Source organism: Gymnogyps californianus, chromosome 20 (genome assembly GCF_018139145.2).
Source record: "Gymnogyps californianus isolate 813 chromosome 20, ASM1813914v2, whole genome shotgun sequence".
Taxonomy (NCBI): domain Eukaryota; kingdom Metazoa; phylum Chordata; class Aves; order Accipitriformes; family Cathartidae; genus Gymnogyps; species Gymnogyps californianus.
In genome coordinates, this window is record NC_059490.1 from 7331132 (window position 1) to 7353304 (window position 22173).

The 22173-nt window shown below is 52.8% G+C and overlaps 1 protein-coding gene across 5 annotated transcripts; it reads right to left on the bottom strand.

The window, feature by feature from the left end:
- Positions 1–245: 245 nt before the first annotated feature.
- On the bottom strand, positions 246–21755 carry FLOT2 (flotillin 2). Of its 5 annotated transcripts, none has more exons than XM_050908907.1 (11): positions 21707–21755; positions 12794–12875; positions 7930–8020; positions 3312–3435; positions 2757–2875; positions 2198–2311; positions 1986–2105; positions 1340–1554; positions 950–1133; positions 626–775; positions 246–446 (listed from the first exon to the last, which is right to left on the bottom strand). In XM_050908907.1, the coding sequence occupies exons 1-11, from the start codon at positions 21753–21755 to the stop codon at positions 408–410; spliced, it is 1287 nt and encodes a 428-aa protein (XP_050764864.1). In that variant the 3' UTR covers positions 246–407. The 5 variants fall into 5 exon arrangements, with proteins under 5 accessions (XP_050764864.1, XP_050764865.1, XP_050764870.1 ...); XM_050908908.1 differs by lacking the exon at positions 7930–8020 and adding an exon at positions 9885–9975; XM_050908913.1 differs by lacking the exon at positions 21707–21755 and adding an exon at positions 18091–18107.
- Between the last annotated feature and the right edge of the window lie 418 nt (positions 21756–22173).

Here is a 22173-nt window from a genome sequence, read left to right on the forward strand (position 1 = left end):
CCAGGGGAGGTGGGTCCTGGCTGTTCTCTTCCTACAGCTCCACGCTCCATGCTCCGCGTCCCACCGAGCCTCTGCTCCGAGCTCTGGGCGACCACCCGAGGACAGAGAACAGCAAGGCACCGGGATTGCAACACCACACAAACTGCCAGTCATAACTGGGGATCGGATCCAAACCCCGGCCTGACACAATATACAGTTAATTACAAAATAAATCCCCTCCCACCCTTTGTAATAAAAAGAGCAGCTGATTGGACATGCATCTTTCTGGCCCTACAAAATAAGGCACCAGAGCTTAAAAATGAAACTCCAATTGTCTTTGATATAAAAGGAATTCCCACGTGTTGAAGGCAGTTGATGTCTGAGTGCATAACAGGGAGTGATCTTCACTAGCTTTGGGTTGGCCAGCCTCATGCCTGGGCCCCGGTGGCTTTCTGGATCAGGGGAATCTGTAGGAGTGGAAGAGAGAAGCTGTTAGGGCTGGAGGAGAGGGAGGCAGGGAGCTGCCTGCACTCTGTGGCTGGGCAGGGCTGGGGAAGGAGAGGCTCCCTAGGAGTCTGAAAGTTTTCGGGCAAGTCCCTGTGTCCTAAGAGCCGCAGGAATTGGCAGCTGCCGGTGCCCAGCTCACCTTTGTGAGATCCACGCCAGTGATGGCGCGCACGGAGGCGGGGATCTCAGCCAGCAGACGGTTCACCTCGGATGTTGTGTTGCTGCTCTCTCCGCTGAGAATAACGATCTCATCCACTTTGGAGAGGGGAGCAGCCACTTTGGCAGCGATCTGGGGAAGCAGAGAAGGAGGGTGGGATGAGCAGAGTCACGGAGCTGCTCACCAGCCTGCTGGGCAAGGTCCCTACATACCACGTGGGGCCTCGCTGTGCCCCCAGAAGACCTGGCCCAGCCTGGGAACTCCCCACCACTTGCCCGGAGCAGGGGAAAGCTGCTCCCTCCTCACCTCAGGCAGCGCATCCAGCACTAGAGCCAGCTGGGCAGCTTCTCCATACTGCTGGAGCGCTTCAGCTTTCAGCTTCATCCTCTCGGCCTCCGCCATCCCGATGGCCTCAATCACAAAAGCCTCTGCTTCTCCAATCTTGCGGATCTTATCTGCCTCTGCCTGAGCAATGAGGACTTGCTTCACCCTGGAAAGGGAAACCCAGCCCTTCAGCAGCCCAGATCCCCACAGCGTACCCAGCACCGCTTCCCTCCCTCCATCAGCCACGTGCCTGCCCTGCAGAGAGCCCACGAGCTGGGTGTCAGCACAGCACCCACTCCACTTTGCTCCCACCTCACCCCAGCCCAGCGCGCAGCCAGGCTCAGGGCTGGACCAGGTCACGGGCTCACTCACTTCTCGCCCTCGGCAATCTGCTGGATGCGGTAGGCTTCGGCCTCGGCCGGCCGCTTCACAGTGGCTATCAGCTCCTTCTCCATCCGGATGATCTCTTTCTCTTCGACATCGATCTGCTTCTTGCGCTGCACCACCTCGATTTCAATTTCCTCCTGGCGGATCTTCTGCTGCTCCCGGGCGCTCTGGAGCTCGTAGGCCAGCTGGGCCTCCGCAGTCTGCACACAGGAGAGATGAGAAGAGGTGTCTTGGCCACGATCTCCTGTGCGCAGACACAAAGACCCTTGGCAGGCCCTGAAACCAGGCGTGGCTCCTGCTCCCAAACCTCTACCCGGGGGTGACATCCCAATCCTTAGAGCTGCACTTGCTGTCCTTCCCTGTACTCTCTTCCCACAGCACTTGAGCCCAACCAGCTCCAGGTTCAGCTTGGATGACCCTCCCCACCCTTCCTCTCCTCCTAGTCCCACCTAACTGTTGCAAACAGGAGAGGAATCTGCTGCAAGGAGCTCACACTGTGACATAGAAACCTGGGTTCTCCACCTCCAGCTCTCCTAACGCATGCAGGAGGAGGAAGCTGGCAAGGCCCAGAGCTACCGATACCATCACGAACCAGCCAGCGAACAGCGGTGGGCTGTCGGATACCTCTCACCTTAATGTTGACCTCCTCACTGAAGGCAGCTTTCTGCAATTCAAAAGCCCGTCTGGAATCTGCTATTTTGGTATCTGCCATGAACTTGACATCCAGCATTTCTTTCTTGCACTCTGCCTCCTGCAGAGAGGAAACAGAGAGCCGAGCTCCAGGGTGTGCAGCTGGAGCAAACCAGGCTGCTCTGGGGAAGCCCAGCACGTCTCTGGACTCACCCGAATGCCAGCATCTCGCTCGGCTTCTGCCACACCGATGTCCGCATCCCTTCGGACAGCCGCAGTCTGAGTCTTTCCCAGGGAGCTCAGGTAATCCACTTTATCATAGACATCCTGGAGAGGGGAAGATAAGTCACAACCACTTCAAACGAGCAACTCCATCTTGTTCCCTTCCCGTTCAAGCTCAGAGCAACCACTTGTGCGGTTAGGCCAGGGTCAGAACGAGCCATGTCAGCCTGCTGCCAAACTGAAACAGGCGTTACAGGGAGAGGCGGGCTCTCCTGACATCTTCCCTCCGACTCCCCGGAGGCTCGGTTATCAGCGAGCTCTCTCCACGAGCTGTGTTTACAGAGGCAGCTAAGCGGGTGCTCTTTGCCCAGCTGCCTGGACACAGGACATGCTGCGGCGGCTGTCATGGAAACTCCCGGAGGGCTGGGGCAGGCTGTCAGCCCGAGCCTTTCAGCCAGCTGCAGCAGAGAAGCCAGGGCCAGGCTCTGTTTTGCTGCTCCTACAGCACTGCCGGGTGCCCCACAGCACAGCAACCTACGTCTGGGCGTACCTTGATGGTGAAGCTCAGGATCTCGATACCCATGCGACCCACGTCGGGAGCTGCCACCTCCCGCACCAGCTTGGCAAACTGATCCCTGTCCTGGTAGATCTGTTCCACTGTCAGGGTACCTGCAGAGGGAAGGAAGGTGAAGCACTTTATCTGGAACAGGTAGCACACAACGGCGTGGGTCGAAGCTCAGCAACATCCTCATTGCCCCTAATCTCTTCAGGTCTGGGCACAAGGGCGTAATCCTCTGCCCAGGCCCTGCAGTGTGCACCAACATCTGTCTCACCAGCGCAACCACCATGCACACGTGCTACCTGTTACCCATGGGGACTCAGACATCTCTTACTGCAGGCACTGAAAACTCGTTTATCACAACACCCAGCCACACAGCAGGAGCTGCTGTAGGGGAGGAACAACCTAAGATGCCACCTTTGCAGTCAGCAGAGGAAGCACCCGTTGTAGCTGCTGCAGTGGCAGCAATACTGCTGGGACCAGCCAGCAGAGAAGGGAGAAAGCTACTCAAGATGCCTTCAAGAGCATGAGCCCCTCCCTCCGCACCTAGGATGGAGCGCAGATGCCCCTCCAGCGTCTGAAGGACCACGTTCTTCACATCCTGCACGTTCTTCCCCAAGAACTGCTCACAGGCCACAGCCAGGAGCTCCTTCTCGGTCATTATCTTCACCTAGAGACAGGAGATAAAACCAAAGGGACTGAAGGCGCCCATCCGAAGAGGGACAGGCACCCAACAGCAGCAGCAGCAGCAGAAGCAGCAGTACCACCACCAGGCTGCCAGGCCCCCGTGCTACCGATGCTCCAAGGGACCATGCTGAACTGTCACCATGCTGAGCCAGGCCACCGGACCAGCCAGCGAGCCCCTGCTCACTGCTGCTGGGGAAAGCCCTGCTGCAGGCACACGCAGCGGCGCCAGCGTCCGGGGCAGACGCCTCTCCAAACCCCGACCGCAGCTCAGCGTGGAGAGGTGCTCCCTGCAGCCATCTATCCCGCAGCAGCGGCCACTGAGTGATGTGGGGACAGAGCCTGGCCCTGCCAGTCCCACCTGATGAAAACGCTACCAAAGAGCCCTGAACTACCAGTTCAGCCACTGCACCAAAACCAGACCTAGGAGGAGAGGGCCTTCTATTACTACCCCTGGCCAAAAGCCATTTTGTTACCTTTCTCTTCCTCCTCCTTCACTAGAATTAATTTTTTCTGACACAGGAAAGGCAGAGAACAAGGAAGAGTCTGACATGCCCAAGGAGCAGCTTGGGAACAGGGGCTCCATTCGGCGTTCCCTGCAAGGAGAGACGAAACAAGATGGCCGTAGCACACTGGTTTGTCCTGCTCGTGGCTGGAAGCTCCCAGCCACCCTTTGCGGTGACCCCAATGTGCCGCTGCCAGGACCCAGTTGCCCCGCTCCGCACGGTCAGTCTGGTAACGATCCCCAGCAGTGGGACACAGCCACCCCAGCGCTGCCTTTACCTCCCACAGTCAGGGCCAGATGTAAAAGCATTCCCAGGTCCAGACAAGCCAGGGTCTTAAGATGGTCCTGCTGGTCACAGGGCTGCTTTTTAATGGTAAAGTGGGTTAAAAATCCCTATGGGGTATGTTAGGCAGTGGAGATGTGTGCTCATGGAGCTCTATAGGACCCAGCTACAAGGAGCTACAGCCCACCAAGGTGACAGCTCCTGGTGGCCAGGTCCAGTGTGAGGGCTCAGGCAAAGCCTGGACACAGGGACGTCTCTGTGTCTGGCAGCACCAGAGAAGGAAGCAGGGCCATACCAGCCACACAGCTCTGCTGGGATCTCTGGGCGCTGAGCGGGTCCCACAGCACCCTCTCATGGAGACATCTGGGCTGGGCAGTGCCTCCTGTCCCATGAGATGCTGGTGGTACCCAGCATCCTGCCCCAAGGTCCCTGGCTGGACCTGCTGCTACCTCCGATGCCAGCATGGTCCTGGCTCAGAGACCTCCGAAGCTTCAGGCGCTGCACATGGGCCCTCCGAGGGTCCCAACGCATGCTCTTGATGGGTTCACAGCCTATAGACCTCATCCTGACACCTACAAAACCGCTTTTCAGGGTCTAACTGCTGGCAAAAGCAACACAACTATTTCTTGAGAAAGCCTGGCCTGATAGCCCGTGAGCCTGAAACGATCCCACGGCCTGACCTCCGGAGCCGAACAGCAGCACCCGGCCCTGGCACTGCCAGAGAGCAGGACAACTGGGACTGGCCACCACCTTCTAAGGGGACCAGAGGTGGACCATGTCAGACGCGGCGAGCTGACCAAGACTCAGCTGCCACAACCCTACCCCTAGTAACGTGAAGAAACACCGACCTGGGCTGGGCCTATTTCCTACCTTGGCTTCTGAGGCTGGGTCTCCCAGTCAAAATGCCAAACTGAATCTCGGGCAAGCGTGGCAACCCTCTTCTGCTTTCTCCCCAAGACCTCCGGGCTCCTTACGGGGCCAGGCCACAGCGGTTTCTTGTCCCTGCACCCCGGGCCAGCCAGCAGTGTGCGCTTTCTACACAAGGGGGAGTTGGGAGAGCTGCTTACGGAGCTGCACCCCGGATCGTGGGCCCTGCACAAGGCTCGTCTCGCAGCCAACTTCACCTGCTTCTCAGACAGGAGTTTTTTGCAAATACCAAAACCAGTTAGACTCAGCAGCAGCATTTATGGTGTGCATCTGCCAGCAATTCCACCTCTTTAAACAATCCCCACCCTTCGGGAGCTATAGAGAGGATAGTCAGAGCACGGAGCGGGATGTTTGTTAAGAGAGTCCCTGCAATACTTAACAGGAGCAAGGAACGATTCAGCATCTGTGAATAAAGCCAGCCAGCAGCCCGCCTGCGCCAGTAAACCCTGGACAGCCCGAACGAGCCTGGCTATCCACTGAATACAGATGCCAACCTACAAAGCAAAGGTTGCACAAAACCAAACATAGTTGAGCAATTTGCCCTCAGCTTGTTTCCAGTATTTCAGACAGGGCACTGCGACACTTGGTGCTTCTTCAAATGTCATTTACATCAGAGAGAGAGTTTAGCTGGCAGGAAATCAGAGCGCCTCCACAAAACAATCCCATCTGGAGGATCGATACCGCCGCACCCAGCTCCAGCCAGCCGCAATCACAGCGAGGGGTGAGCAGAGACAATCCAATTAGCTTGAGGCTCAGAAAAATGGTACGGAAGGATACGAAGCCCAGCGTGGCCTAAGGCAGCAGCATCCCAGTGCACCCCAAGCACCCAGCCAACACAGGAAGGAGGCTACCGGTGAGTACTCATTGCATCCCTCTTCAAAAAAAGAACAGCATCCTTATGCACATTAAGCACTTCTATTACTACAGCAAACATTTTAAATGGTGTTTCTCTAGTAATAATTTGTTTGCTTTTTTCCTTTTTTGCACAACCCCTTAGAAGAAAAATGATTGCCTCAAAAGTACTTCTGCAAAATTAAGGTAACCTCTGCCACGCACGTCCACAGCTGCCTCAAGCCTGCTTTCTGCATGGCAATTCCTTGCATCTCACAAGCCTAAACCTTTAAAATTAATTGAAAGTGAAAAAAACGAACAGTGAGAAGAGAGAATAACATGAATGAGATTAATTGGGAGCTACATTTTTAAATCAAGGCACTTGGTGATCCAGCCTTCCGCTAGCACGCGCTGCCCAGCCTAGACCATTCTGCAGGCAACGGAAGGATGTCCCAAAACTAGGTCAAAAAGGAATGCTGGCTTCACACAAATACCTTTGCCAAATACAGAAGGAAAAGCCTACAGATTTATGAAATGGGCGTGAGGGAAGACATGGGTGCACGCATTTTGCCAGCCATGCAAAGACTGCTGTGGTTATGTGACACATTAGCAGCTAAATGGATATAAAGAACTGAAAAATTGAAAACAAGGATGCTGGTTCGCATCATTAGAGCCAGGACGAGCCCAAGACGCTGGCTCCCGTGCTGGTGCTCTTGCACGTAGCCACGTTCCCCAACAGTAGCAGGGCGATGGATTATCTGCTGTTGAGTCACAGTCATGCCCGGCCCTTCTGCCATGTGTGACAATCCAGAAACCGCTCCTGGCTGAATTTATATCCTCACTTACGTGCAGACACAGCATGCAGCTCCTCTGCAACGTCAGTTCAGAGCAAACCGGTGAACCCAGGGAGGAATCTGCTGCTCTGGAAAGCACTGGGTGAAATCTGTCAAGCGCTTGGTCTTAAAAGGGCTGCAGCAGCCACAGTGCTCTTCCCTGGGGGGAGCCTTTTGATGCACGTTGGATTTTGGTCACACCACTGTGTCACTCAGCAGCTCCCCTCAGCTCCACCGCTCACTGCAGGGAATGTGGCAGTCACCTCTCCTGCAACAACAGACCTGGACGTGCCTTGGACACACGGTGACCACAGCCTTGTGTGCACTGAGAACCACTATCTTGGTTTTATACACCCAGAATGAGCTGTCAGGAGCAATTTTCGACCAAAGCATCCAGCTGCCTATTCGGGGAATCAAATTCTGTCGAAAGCTAACAACGTTTTCCTCCCAGCATCCTCCCCAAGGCAGGACCTGGTCACAAGAACAAACTCTGTATCAGGGCAGGAGACCTCGGAGTCTAAGAAATGCAGGTGTTTAAGTGTACTATCACAAGCAGCAAGAGCTGGTTTTCACCTATGAAGAAGGCTTGAGAGAATCAAAATTCAATTCAAGCCAGAAATTTTACACACAAATTTTAGTGCCTGGAGGGACTAAGTTCTTTCTTTAAGCTTTAACTCACCATGAAGAATTACAAGGTCCACGCGCTAATAATAACAATCCAAAGGACCATAATGCTCGATACCGTCTCAGGAGTGAATGGCGCAGTCCTGCAGGGTCACACACAGCTCCAAGGGCACCGCGGTACATCAGCGTTTCACAAACAGATCAAGTCACCCACACACACCTCATTTGCCACATGGACAAATGAGACACCAGAAAGAGAGGAATGATTTCGGGGAGGGGAGGAGAGGTCACAACCCCCTTCACAACATGGGACATGCTGTAGTGTGTTTGAACCAACAAGGACAGCGTGGGTTTGTACAAGAACTTGTTTCAGAGCAGTTGGCTTCTGCTCCTGGACAACAGTAACCTCTTAAGGGGGAAAACCAGACGTAAGTTAGAGACATGCATTCCTGAAATGATGTTTTGGAGTTACTGTACCTGTGCCACACCTGTGACAGTTAAAGCTACCCCCTCCGCCGTCTCTACGTCCTCACACCTGGGCTGTAACGTCATTATCTCTAGGGAAATCCTGCCAAAAAACGTAAAATATTTGCACGTTTCCAGGTAACACACTCAGCTCTTCCCTTTGCACCTCCTGCCCGGGGCTACCTGCCACGCTCATTACAGGTAATGTAAGACAGGCGCAGAATGCAGCTGAGGGACTACATCTGTGACTGGAGACAGACAAGTCACTTTGGCCAAGAAATACATTTTCAGATAACGCTTAAAGGCAATTTATCAGCAGAGAAAGGCTGGGAGCCAAACTGGAAATGATACCGTGACCCTTTCCCTTCTGCTGGGCTAGCAAGGTGGCCAGAAGCTAGCAGCTTTGGGACCCGAAAGGGCCCTTGGTCAGAGGCTCACTGTGCCACGCTGCCCAACGCCGGGACAGCGTGTGCTCTCACTGGCTGGTGTCACTGGTTTAAAAGCACAGCATGGACCCGGGATGCTCCCGCCTGCCCCGCGCTGCCACCCCCTCAGGAGCCCTGGTGCTTGGCAAAACCTGGCGCTGATGCTGCAAGAAGCAGCCCTGCCTTTGCCCTCGCTGGGTTAGCATTAACACAGACCTACCCCTTGATCTGGTTCACCTCTCCCTCTATTTTTCCCGTGTCCCGTGACCCAAAGGCAGATAGAAGTGAGTTTCCAGCTCTTCAGGGCCATGCCTGTAGAGTATCAGGCACCCAGGAACAGATCCTGCAGCTCCAGAGCTTTCTCAGTCACCTAAGGTGGGCTTGAGGTACTTTGGCCAGACCTGGCAATCTGCAGGTCATGATTTGGTAAAACAAGAGACATGCTTGGCTGTGGCAGGTTCTGCTTCAGGAAGCAAAGCCTGGCTCTTGTGTCAGCCATAACAAGCCGGGAAGGCGTTGGGAGTCAGGACAGGGAGCCACAGGGCAGAGAGCTTGTGTCAGTGAACGTTAGGTCAAACATCTGAACCATGAAGGGGCTGCACTGGGCTGCTGCGTGCATGCCCAGTCGCCGCAGGATTGGCTGGAAGTGCTGAAACCTATCTCTGCAAGCTCATGCCTGCCTTGGCCACTGTCCTAATTAAACTGGCAAGCAAAGCGGGAGCTGATAAAACTGAACCCACTGTCCAGGACGCGGACAGGCATTTTTCTGCCACGTGCATTCACAGCTTTAATCAGCTAGTGCAGGATTTTAGCCTTCTGAAGACCTAATCTATACTTGGAATTTCATTTCAATACTGTGCTGCTTCTTAGCTGGCAAGTCACAGGGATGTTTGGTAATTACTGTTACACTGGTTCATAACTGCTCACAGTACAAATGCTAGTCCTGTATGTTGCAATTCATCCGAGGTCTCTATGCTGTACTTTCAAACGTGACAACATCCAAAAGGGGCACTGTCTCCATGCAGAGGAAGAAGGGCTGAGTGGAAACCCATATCCAAAACTGCAGAGCCAGGTACAGTTGCAATTTCCCCACATGTGTACAGGTTTCCTTTTGAAACGGCACAGAACCTGCCTTCCCACCTGCCCCAAATCCTGTACAGAACCCAATCTGGCCTGCTTGTGGCTCCACACAAAAGCAGATGCCCTTCTGCTCTCCACCAAGCACAAAATGGAACCAGTGCTGTTGAGGAAAGGGTTACAGCTGGAGCAAATGTCTGCAGCGTTATCAGAAGGAGCCAGTACAGCAATGTTGAATTTGGAATTCGCCAAGAATGCATCTGTCTGCATTACCTATAAACTGTGGAGTGCACCCCAGGGCAAGTGCCTGAGAAGGGGAAGGAGAGGAGGGTATTGAGATTTCAACTGTCCCATTAGAAAACCATTAGTTTTTATGTTATCCTGCTGCTGCTGCTGCTGTTGCTGCTGCTCAAAACAGAGGGATAAACAGTTAGACACGATGTTAGGAAGCTGGTGGATTATTACCTGTGCAACCCCTGTTACGTACAGTGGGACCCCCTCCGACGTCTCAATATTCTCACAGCGACAGAGGATGGTCATAACCTCCAAAGACAGTCTGAGCAGCGAGGAATAAGGGTAGGACAGCAAATATACAAAGCAGTTATCAGAGAGTAAGACACTCATTGCAAAGGACAGACGAGACTTTCAGGTTTTAGCTTTTCCCTGTTCAGTTTGCCTTTCTCCCACTGCCTGCTCCCAGGACTGCCTAACGCTGGGCCAGAGCAGCTTCCCTGGTCATGGCGGGGAGTTTACAGCATCTAGCTGCTTCTTTTAATGGGGATAAACCGGCTGGGGGCTCATCTCCACCCTGCATCCTGTAAGTCACCCCAGATGAAGCTGAGCCATGGACGGCCACCCTGGAATCAGCTGGAATTCTCTATTGGAGTAATCTTCACACACAGAAAATTCCTTTTTGTAATAATTTAGATGCTTCTACGCTAACATTTAAGAGGGACCAGAAAAATGAAAATGCCAGGGACCTGACTACCCACCCCTGGCTAAGGCATTTGTGATAGAAGGTGCTTCCAAGTGCTGTTCTGAGAAGATGAAATGGTTCCCATTTGGTTCCCCCAGAGGCATGTAAGACCATGCTGCCTCTCTCACTGCTTTTATTTCTGACCCTTAAACAGGGACAGGATTTTTTTTTTCTTTTTTTTTTTTTCAGTCCTCAAGGTTGCACCAGAATAAGAGCCCAGCACCCTGCCAGCTCTAACCGTTCCTTTTGTTCCCGGGTTAGTGCTACCTGGCGGGATGCCGCTGACAGCAACACAATTGCTGCTGTCTCTCTTGCTCTCAGCACTGGCAGTTCCAGAAAAGATGTCCTAATTTCAGAGGAGGAAATCTGCCTCACTCTTCACGTTAATGCAGCAGGCTCCATCTGTGGCATGGCTTATGGCATTTGGGAAAGGCTCTGTTTTCAAAAGGAGAATTAAGCCCCATATCCCATGGCATGAACCGGGGGTATAGATTTTAAAGTAAAAGATTTGTTTGGGTGCTGGCATTCTTGTCGAGTCCTGTTTGCTAAATAACGCACAGACCTCTGTCATATGACAGCTCACTCCTGGCAAGCAGTTCTTGGCCCTGGACTCAGCTTTTGCTTAACTTATAGGTCAGCCTCCCGAATATATCTGTTATCTCCTGCACGTGGCAGGTCAAGGTCCTGTGCTGTTCTCTGGGCTTCTCACACAAGAGGAGGAGCAGAAATCGTTTGTTCAAATCAACAGTTCTCCCAACGAGATGCCTCACAAAAATTTGGGAATGAAGCTTGTCTGGATCAAACACAGTTCTTAAGCACTGAGCCCACAAACCAGGCCTTTCTTTCCCCTCCGACCTCGTACGAGCATCGCTGGAGAGCCCGGGCTAAAGCAGCAGGTGTTGGCTGAGACCTCTTCATGCAGCCGGAGCACTACAGTAGGCTCTCGTACCAATCCCGAGTACCAGCTGCCTGGGAGAGGACCTGAGAGCTGTCGTGAGTCAGTTGCCAGCAGCAGCCAGGACCCCTTTGAAGAAGGCAAGCTGCCTGACCCCCAGGTGAGCAGCAGCTACGGTAGCGTATCATCCACAGAGCGAGGGCAGCAACATGCTCACTTTGTCTGCTGGTGGCAACACATGAACAGGGAAAAGAGGTGGCAAGATCAGGCAGTAAGGGTTAACTACAACCTCTGGCCATCACTCAGTGCAAAAACCCCAAAGTCATGTCTTTATCCTTTTTCCCTATTATTTTTTACACAGATGGAGGAAACCTGCATTGGTGAGCATGAGGGAGGTGTTAGGAGAGAGTAACATTCCCACAGATCCTAAAGACGAAGAGCTACGTTAGCAGGACAGCAGCACTATCACAGCATTTTAGTTCAGAAACCAGCGCAGTAAGAAGCAGCAAGCAAAATCCACAACTGAGGAAAGGGAGAGAAAGGAAGTCCCGTGGTTTTATATAGGAACACAGTCTGCTCCTAGGGTGACAGCAGTCAGCACATCTTTAGAAAAAGAGACTTGAGTAGCAGGGGGGAGCACTGGCCCACTGCATGCCACAAATGTGTTTGTTACTGGGTGAAGGTTTGGGCCATACTGGGCAGAACTCAGCTCCGCTTGTGAACTCATGGATGAGCCAGCCCAGCGGCCCCGCTGCCCAGCACCTCTGCGAGAGCCTCATAGCTGCAGAGCGCTGCAAAGGCAGTGGCAGAGAGCAGGGCTCCTGCCTTCCTCAGCACTCACTGCACCAGCACAGGAAGAAACACACTGACCAGCCAGGCTACGGCCCTCTCAGCTTGGTGGGTTTTATGGAAATAAAAAACAAGCAAAAAGGAAAAAAAATTAAAAAAAGATCTGATTGCCTTGGGTTTGAGGAGAGGTGTGGACAGAGAGGCCATTTGAAAAGTACTTCAGCTGGAAGCATGGGATTTCTTTTCTTTTTTGTCTTTTGCACTGTGATACCCAGCTGTCCCCATGCAAATAGTCAGCACAGAACTCCCCCATCCTGCAATTTTATTTTGCACATCATCGTTTACTGTCAGGTAAGCCCGAAATGAGAGGATTACCTCCTGCAGGGCCCTGGACAACCTCAGCCCCCACCACTCAAAGCAGAGGACGGCCAGAAGCTGTGCGGTTGTGAGTAATCCTACATTCCCCACTCTTCGAGGCACTACACAGGGCATATATTGCTCCTTCCAGCTACTTACAGTGCTGTATTCGAGGCAGCCTTCCTTCGAAGGACCAGGAGCTGGTCACAGCCAAAGGCAGCGGGCTGGGCTGATGCTCATCCACGGTTTCACATGCAGTGCCCAGCCCCGTGTTCCTAAAGATACTGCTGACAGCCCCACTGGGATGGCTTTGCCTAACTCCTACTCCAAAACCACAAATAACGGGGGTCTCCTTACCTTTGGGTGTCAGTAATGCACCACCAAGCCCAGGCCCAGCCTCCGTATACATACTGCTTTACATCAGAGCCACAACAGCCACCTGCAGCACAGCAGAAAGCACAGAGATGTAGGGATTACACACACGTGCATTGCTCTCAGCCAGGGAAAAACCTGCACCCAGGCTGAGTCACGAGCAGAACAACTTCACAACAAGCCCGCCCAGCCTCTGGGTGCTGAGAAAAGGGCATCCTGGGGGGTCATCGGTCCCCCAGCCCCTCGGAGCAGGGGAAGCACCTCAGCTCAGCCACGTTACAGCAACCAGTGCTACCAAGCCAAGCTCTGCAGCATGACCCAGAAGAATCCAAGCATGCCTGCAGTGTCTGATAAATAATGAACACCGAAAACTCTTTCCAAGATCCACAGCAGCCCTGGAACACCCTTCGGTGAGCCATAACACAGCTGGCCACTGGGGAACCCAATGCTCTTCCTCACCTCCATGGGCTTCACACGGCAATTTTCCAAAGACAACCTTTTTTTAGAATTGTCTTATAAAATTGGAAAATAGTATCTGTAATAATTCAGTATGAGGAACAAGAACACACAGAAAGCGACTGTATTTCAAACAAGGATTTTATTTTAGTTCTGTTAAGCAGTTTAAGCACTTTTAGCAACCAGAATCGCTCTAAGTACATGCTTCGGTATCTTTAATTGTGATGCACCAGCTCTGTTATGGAAAGCCATGTAAGAAATCCACCTCCTTTCCCCCACCCCACACTGAAAACCACCCTTAAACCCACCAAAAAGCTAGCAGGTTAGCATTGGAGGAGGGAAGAACCCTTGAGCTCGCCCAAAACATCTAGTTCTGGCTCGTGCAACTACGACAGTGCCTGCTGCTTTGATGGTCCATCACAGAGCTGGCTGTGCCCAGAGTTGGGGCAGCCTCCAGAACTCCTCTGACACAGTTAAGATTTGACCCCAGCGAAGCTGGAAGATGCTGTCTGGATTTTCATATCTTTGATTCAAGGAATAAGACGCCTGCTACCTTTCAAAAGAGCACCCTGCCAGCAACCAGCCCTAGGTTTCCTGCCTGGCAAGGGAGGAGCTCTGCAGCTCCCTGGCTCAGACCAGGGCTGCGAGCTGCTGTCTCTCAGGCAGATCAAGCCAGCAGTCCCTCCCTAGTCTGTTATCCATAATCACACTTATTACGGCAGCACCCGAGAGCCTCAGCAAGGCAAGCGCTGTACCAACAGAGCAACAGACAGTTTCAGCCCCGTGGGACGTATCTACGCAGGCAAGATAGAGCCAGCGCAGAGGAAGAGCAGGCAGGCAGGGAAAACAGCGTGGCTGCAGCGCTGTGGGAGCTTCGCATTGTGGGAGGAGAAAGGGAGAACTATGAAACCAGTAGACGGCAGCCACAGAAGACAGCCCTTTCAAGAGAGATGACGATTATTAAGTTTGCTGCAATAGGTCAAAATGAAGAAGCAAAGGCAGCACACATCCAGGCCAGCATGCTGGCAGGGCTCTCTGGACCGCAGGAGGGGACTCTGTCCTCCCCATCCTCAAGCATCTGGCCATCTTCCGCTATCAGCTAAAGATACCGCCTGCTTCACTGGCTTCCATGTAATGGTTGATAAACCAGCAGATGGGCCCCATCTAAAATTTTTCAGCCTCCGATTTCAGTAGGAAGTAAACACAAATGGGAGACAGATTTACACACTTTTTCAGGTCTCCTGTGCTCCACAGCCTAGAGGAATATTCTCCCGTCACCTCTGAGACGGCCTCTGTAGCTGGAAGGCTATTTCAGCCAGGCAAGGAGTTACAGAAGCTGATGATACAATATCCTGCAGCATATTAACCACAACGCCGTTTAACATTTCTTGGAGGACGTCAGCCCAGTTAGCTCAGCCTTTTAGCCAGGCCCTTGTTTTCCAAGAACAGGAAGGGAGGTGTTCCTGGCAGTCAGGAAAAGCAGCTCCACACGGAAAGGTATTTTATTTCACAGCGTCTGTATGGTCTTCACTGAACCTCTGGTAATCATTTCATAACAATGTTCTGAGAAAACTCTGCACCCTAAACCCACCGTTGTTACAAGAATGTGCCTCTCCATACAGATGTTTCTTTTCTTCTGCAGGAAATGCAAGGAAATACCTCATTTAGTATCACACCCAAAGCGAGCCCCATGTTCGCTTCCCAGTGCTACACAACATTGCTGCACAGCACAGTTTACTACGCTAGATTACATGTCAATAAGTGTTCAAACCATAAGAAAAACAGGGAAAACTAACACATTAAACAGGAGCGGGATGCCAGCTGGTTGCTTTCATGCAAGCTGGACGTCTGAGCGCAGCAGAGCTCCGTCCTGGTAACGCAAGTCAGATGAGCTGAACACTCATTTTCCATTGCAGTCCTGCAGCCTCTTTCCCAAGTCTCAGAAAGCAAGTGAAAAAGGAACCAACAAAGCAAAATCTTTGCAAGGCTAAAGAATAAACCCTCTTGCACAATGAGATTTGGCAGAGAAATTGCCTTTTCCAGCTATAATACACCCACTGTTCTAACAGCCCGGGTCTCACAGTCGCTTGGCCATCACTTCCACAAACATCCACCGTGCCCCTTCCGGGGCAGTGTACGGCGGCCAGGCGCACTACAAACGGAGGATTCATAGCCGGGAAGTGGCCATCCAGCTTGGCCTCCTCCCAAACAAAGGGGTCCCATGTTCAAGCAAGAATTCCCAGAGCCAGGAGAAAGCATGTTGTCTGTTGTTTTGTTTTGTTGTTTTTTTTTTTTAATGAAATGAGATTAATCGCTTGGGAGTTTGTAGATAAATGGAGCTCTCAGCAGATGCAGGAAGCTGTTGCCCTGATGGACGGCACGCAAGAAAGAACAGGAGCCCCAACAGTTACGGGGACACAGGGCTCAAAACATCAAAGCTGGGACAATTTGAGGTTGTGAACAAGCTCTGTGTTGTTTGCTCTCCCAAGGTAACTCAAGGCAATGAGCTTGTATTCTGGCAGGAAGCGGTGAGCGTTCAGAAATCAGGCCATGGTAAACAGGCTGCTACGATAACTTGATAACTGTATTCCTTCTCAGAGACTGTCGCAGGCTGAAGACAAGAACGGAGCAGACACCACTGCCTTCACCTGCACAGAGAGAGCTGCCATCTTTACGCCTCGGTTCAGGGCAATCTGGTGCTGGAGTCTCCTCCTCCGGGAGGACCCACCGCCAAAGTTGGGAATAAACAGCTCGGTCCAGTCGGACAGAAGCCGGGTTTGTTAGAGAAACGGCCCTGTGCTGGGAAATGTCATGGGGTGCTAACAAGCGAGTGCAGAAAGACAAGGAAAAACTTGGTAATTGAAAACAGTTACTGACAAAAGACATAATGGAGAGGAGAGAAAAAGGCAAAGGCATACATAAAGAAACTCATGTAATAAAGCAGGGTCTAGACTAAAGTCAGTGTCTGGTTCTTAGGCCCTGCTGTGCATATAAATTAGGCTTTGTCCACATGTAGAAATGGCACAAGGTTAACAAAAATTAATTTAAGAAGATGCAGGGTTCTGAGCTGAATCCATAAAACCCTTTGACGGTCACTACAGCAGATGAAAGCAGATTATGCTGGCTAGCTTGTTTTGGATGTAATTATATCAAAATGACTTGTTTTAAGCTATGAGCTTAAATGCTACAGAGCGAGTTGAAAAACACACGTTTAGTTTAACTCATCTTGTAAACAAAAACTCAAAGACAAACCACAATGAAGTTACACAACAAAACTACAGAGACACTACCCTGGAATTCCTCTTGGAAACCAAAAGGAAAGCCCTGAGGCTATTCTGTCCACCTCTTTCTCCTGCCATGCTTTCTGAAGAGTAATTTGCAAGTCTTGGAAATTTAACAAGCATCTGACAAGGGAAACCTTGAGCCCCGCCACCTGCAAAAAGCTGAAGAACTACCTCCTGAGAAGGAAACATCACAGAGGAGCTGCATAAGTTGCCTTTTGTGCAAGTGGTGAACAGCTGTATTGAGCACCGGCAATCTCATGCTAGACTTGAGACAAGCTGCGACGCTGCACTCTGAACAGCAACCACCGAGCATCACAAGCAGCATGAAACCGACCACGGGGAAAGATTTTTGACTAGCCAAAATGAAGAACCTAACCCTGCGGGAGCACTCAGTTAAACCTGGCAGACGACAATCAGTGCCACTGGAAGTTTTCTGCATGGCTTGCCCAGTGCGAGGGGTAGAATACCTCGATCTCAACCCTGGGGAACGTTTCTGAACTCCAGCTCCAAAGGCACGAATTCAGACAAGGGCAAAACCTCACGTGAGACCCAGCTGAAGCTGCCTACTCCTTCCCACAAACTCATATTGCTTTTGAGGCTGAAGAACTGGATCACAACTAGCCAGCTCACATAGGCCTGTAGCTGGAAGCGGAGGGATGACTCCGATGCCATCAGCCCCACCACGAGCGTTAGGTCTCAGACAGCTCTTGCTGCTCACCATGTCTTTCTGCAGGACACGGCCCGGACCATCTCCTCCCGTTCCATTTTCATGCAATCGACTGTTCTCACCTAAGTGTAGCGCTCTGCATTTCTCCTTATTGAACCGCATCGTATTTCTTTCAGACCATTTGGTCAATCTGTCAAGTTCGCTTTGATTCTAATCCGGCTCTTCAAAGCTCTCAAATCCATTCCCAGCTCAGTACTGTCTGCAAATTCAATAAGCACATTCTCGATTCCATTATCCAAGCCAAAACAAGGCACTTACTCGATAAATCCTTTCAGCTGAACAGTGAGCCACTGTCAAGTTCCCAGGCAATGGTTTTCCAGCAGTTTCATATTAATTTTATAGTATCTGGGAAACCAGTTCCTCCTTGCACTGTGGACTGTAGGCCTCTTGCAGGAAGGGCCTGCAAAGCCTCAAGAAGCCTTTATTTCAGGCTTTCAAAACTTAGGGAAGTACCATAAAAACCACACAGTCACACTAGCTCAAAACCATGACCAGTTCCTCCTGCAGCAAAAAGAAGGATGCAGTAACAGGATGTGAGAGCTTAGAGCAGCTCCGGAAGGGTTAACTACCCCTGACTGCTGGGGTGCAGCAGGAAATGTTTACAGAAAACTGGAATTAACTGCTAGCTCTTCTTTTACTTTGACAGAGATCAAGGGGCCCCAAAGGGTGCTGCACTAACGTAAAGTTTGAGAAACTGGGCTGGACCATATTTTTTAAGCTGACTTCTGAGAAATCCTAAGAATGTAACAAGTCTAAGTAAAGGCAAGGTGTACAATATCTGCTGCTTCTCCTCATCCCCTAGAGTGCTAACTCACCTGAGAAGGAAGTCAGATTAGCTGGGCACGGCTCATACTCAGCAAATACGTGTAAGTTGCTTTCTTCTAGGCGTTTACGAGCAATGTATTTGTTTCAGTATTCTCCTAGGAAATAAAGCTAGGTTAACTGGGCTGCAAGTCCCCTGACTTTTTTTCTTCCTTTCACACCCTGGACTTTTGATGAAACAGCAGTTTGTTCTGACCCAGAAACACGGTGGGCTGTGCCAACCCTCCCCTGTCACCTAGCTCCAGGTGCTCACCTCGAAGCTCCTCTGGCTGCTGGACCACTGCTGCGTGGTGCCACCCTGCTGCCCTCAACAGCCAGAAGAAAAATGCCCCAATTGCAGAGATTCAGGCAACACTATTTACTTACGGTAACTGTAAGATGAATGCGGCTATTATAAATTACATCTCCTTATGATGAGACTCTGCAGAAATATTATAGTGTTGTATTTCAAAATTAGCAGATCGATCCTTAGCCACGAAAGCTGCATTCAACCAGACCGTAACCCAAAACCAGCATTACACACCTGAGACAACCTATCTAGCTGGTGGGAACATTCAGATATCAGGATGAACAGGTACGTTGTGTATCTCCCTGAAAACTCGACTGGCTCCAGCTGCACTTGGAGAGGACTCAGTGATGGGCCAGGCGCCTGCCAAAGCCTCCTCAGAGCTTGTACCAAACCTCACCGGGAGGCTCCCAGTACCATGACCCTCCAGCAAAGTTAGATCCACATTCTGCAGAGACCACCATTGCCTCCATAGGGCTTTGTGGAGCATTCTTACAAAGCCCAGGCTCTACATTTCACAGACGGATTGGCTAACCGAGTGTAATTTCTTAGAAGGAGATCGGTGTTGCTCAACATGGGAAGAACGCGAGTGCCAGCAGGAGTGCTGACCCGTGCCCGGGAAGCAGCTTCCCAAATAAGGCTACGAAGCTCCTGCACACACAGACATTCCCAAGGCACGGCCGGCTGCTCCTTGAGCAGTGGAAGAACTCAAGTGTCTCACAAGAAAGTGAAAAGAAAGAACACCACTCCTCAGAAAAAACCCACATGCCAGGGGAGGCATGTGACCAAACCTCCTTCAAGAGGCACGGGCTAAATTTACAATAAAGAAGACTTTCCAATCAGCTTCATGATTTGGAGGTGCCTTCCCACAAAGTGAAGCCTTTCAAATAACAATTGTATGACAATTCAAGACCGCAAGCCAAAAGCCTGCTTTTAATATTATTTGCTGTTGGTTTATTCTTCCCTTCCCCCTCTCTCCCCAAATCCAACCTAATATCATGCAAATAAATGCTGGCCCCCAAGGTCCTCTCTGCTTTTCCCCGGAGAGACACGGCTCAAGTTCCTGGAACTGCTTGTAGTTACATGCCTCCCACTAATGCTCTAGCATTCACTCTGCACGTAAACGCAGAGGAGCTGCGGGGTTCTGCAAAGCTCCCACAACCTCTTGGGCTGCCCCTGAAGCTCACAGCCGGTGCTCTCAGGAGACAGCAAGTGTTTGCAGACCATGTTGGACAGCAGCAGAGGAAAACCACATCTGGTAGCAGCACCGAACCGAATTCTGACTCGCAGAGCCCGGCATGATTTACGCTCCCTTCCCAGAACGCGGCTGTACATCGAGGAGTGTCCTCAGCTTGCTGGTCCCGGCTGTGGGAAAGCGTAACGCTTGGAACTGCAAGCAGATGCCACAAATTCCTGCTGGCTCATCCTGCAAGCTGTGTTTTGTAAACTTCAGAGCTGAACAGAAGCGAAACCAAGCTTTTGAGACTGAAGGGCATCCTGGCACACCTGGAGCACGGCTTCCCGATTCCTCCCACCAGACGTGGCATTTCACCAAGCGGCGCCGATTTTGATGGGGGTCTCTTTAGAGGGAAGTGCAGCATCAGCTCTAGATCCCAGCTGGGAACTGCAGAGATGTGCAGAAGACCAGGAAAACTGCAAGAAATACTGCTGCTCCAGGCAGCTGGTGGGTGCGGTTTGTAACTCCTTAGAAGCAGCCGCCACAGCGGGCATATTTGTTTCCAAAACTGCAGCCTGCTTCTGGCATCTCCTCAGTAATTCCCGTAACAGGTCTGTTATCCAAGAGAGATGAACCGATAACAGACCAGCCAGAAGCAAGTGCCACAGCCCACTGGAGGATTTGGCTCCAAAAACGTAACAACATAGTTTCGCATGCACGACAGAGCTGTGATCGTAGCACATCCTTGACGTTCACACGCATTTTCTCCCAGGTGAGTTTAGGTCTGAGCATCACAGCGCTTGCCACAAAACTAGTCCAGTGTTGACAGAAAGGATGTAACATGATTGAAGACACACGAAGTGACCAACATCTGTATCTAACCTGGTTATTACCTTGCACTCGGCCCCAGCCTGTCACACAAGAGCGGAGTATCCAGCCCTTACAGCAAGCCGTTGCATCACCTAACGGTAATTAAGTCCTGTCCGCACGCAGCCTGGTTTATGCCAAAGTGCAGTCTGGAGCTTTGGCAGAGTATTGGAGCAGCTACAGGTTGAATCAGACACAGGGGATTTCACTGCTGGTTTATTTAACCCTAACCTAAGCAACCAGCTCACCTGAAGAGAAAACTACATATCTGGTGGGCATCAACTGCACCCAGTGTCAGCACCACCGAGAGGCCAGGTGACGTGCTAGTAACGAAGCAGCAGTAGGATACGAAGGATGAGAAAGGCACCCCAGGGACAGGCCCGTGGTGCCTTGCCCCGAGCTGCCCTCTCTGCCCCAGCAAGATGCTCACACCCAGCTCTCCCTCCCCAGGAAAGCCAACCTGCCCCCCACCTGCCCCCAGGAACAGGACGGCTTCTTGGTAATCCAAGCTAAGGGCTGTTGGCCCAGAGCCCGGCAGCCTTGCCGGTGCCGCTGCCTGACATCATCCGAAAGCATCAGCAGCAGCACCGGGGTGTGCCGCTGGCACCGCGACCTCGCCCACCACTCTCTGCGCTGCAGGGACCCCACCCCGGAGCCCCGGGGCCCACGCGGCAGGGAGCTGCCTGCTTGGCAGGGACACCCCCAGCACCCCAGTGCCCACCCACAGCGTGACACCCCTCAAACGCCGCAAGGTCCCCTCATGACAGGGACCCCCCTCCAGTGACCCCTCAAGGAAGGGCCTCTCCCCACAACATCCCAGTGCTCCTTCAGGGGATCCCCCCACCCAAATCACACAGCACCCTGCAGCAGGCACCCCCAAACACACACCCCAGATCCCACACTCCCCCCCCAGGCAGGGCTTCCCATTCCCCACCATCTCCCAGGGTCCCCCCAAGGCACACACCCTCCCCAGTGCCCCAGAGCCCTCCATGACAGGGACACCCCTCCAGAGCACCACCCATGGCCGCCCCCCAGGCACAGGGTCCCCCCTCAGTGCCCTAAAGCCCCTCAGGACAGGGACACCCCCCCCAACACCAGATCCCATGATAGGGACCCCTCGAACCCCTGAGAGTCCCCTCACAGCCAGGACCCCCCCCGATTCCCACCGGGGCCCCCTCCTAGCAGACCCCATTACAGAGACACCCCCACCCCCTTAATTCCCTCAGGGTCTCCCCACGACAGGGACCCCCCCCCAGCCCCTCCGAGGCTCCGGCCGTACCTGACACCACCAGCGCCTCGTTGGGCCCCACCGTGTGGCAGTTGCCCATGGTGCCCACGGCGCCGCCCGCCCCGCGCCCGCCACCGCCTCACCGCCCGCTCCCACAACCCCCCGCGCCGCCCCGCCCCGCCCCCGCGCGTCTCACGTCGCCGGCGCGACCCGCGGGCGCAGCCATGTTGGGAAGGTCAGCGCCGCGCCGCACCCCGGAGGTGGGGCTGAGCATCCCGCGCCGCCGCCATGTTGGGTGCCGCGTGTCTGCGCGCGCGGCAACATGGGGCAGGCGCCTGCGCACTGCGCCGCGTGGGCGTGCAAGGCGGCGGGCTGTGCGTGCGCTGCGGCGTGTGCCTGCGTGTGCAAGGCGGGGCGCGTGCGCGTGAACTGCCGCGCGTGGGGGGGGGGGGTGTGGGTGTGCGTGCATGCACGCGCAAGGCAGGGCGTGCTGCAGTGCAGCGGAGGCGTGTCTGTGC

What these genes read in the sequence shown, in the direction of transcription:
- FLOT2 (XM_050908907.1), bottom strand. Translation starts at nt 21,755, where the DNA reads ATGGGCAACTGCCACACGGTGGGGCCCAACGAGGCGCTGGTGGTGTCA. An exon ending in TGCATTACTGACACCCAAAG is followed by an intron (nt 8,021 to 12,793) that starts GTAAGGAGACCC and finishes GTTTTTTGGCAG; the next exon opens with GATTTCCCTAGAGATAATGA. An exon ending in GCATCTGCGCTCCATCCTAG is followed by an intron (nt 2,876 to 3,311) that starts GTGCGGAGGGAG and finishes TTCCCTCTGCAG; the next exon opens with GTACCCTGACAGTGGAACAG.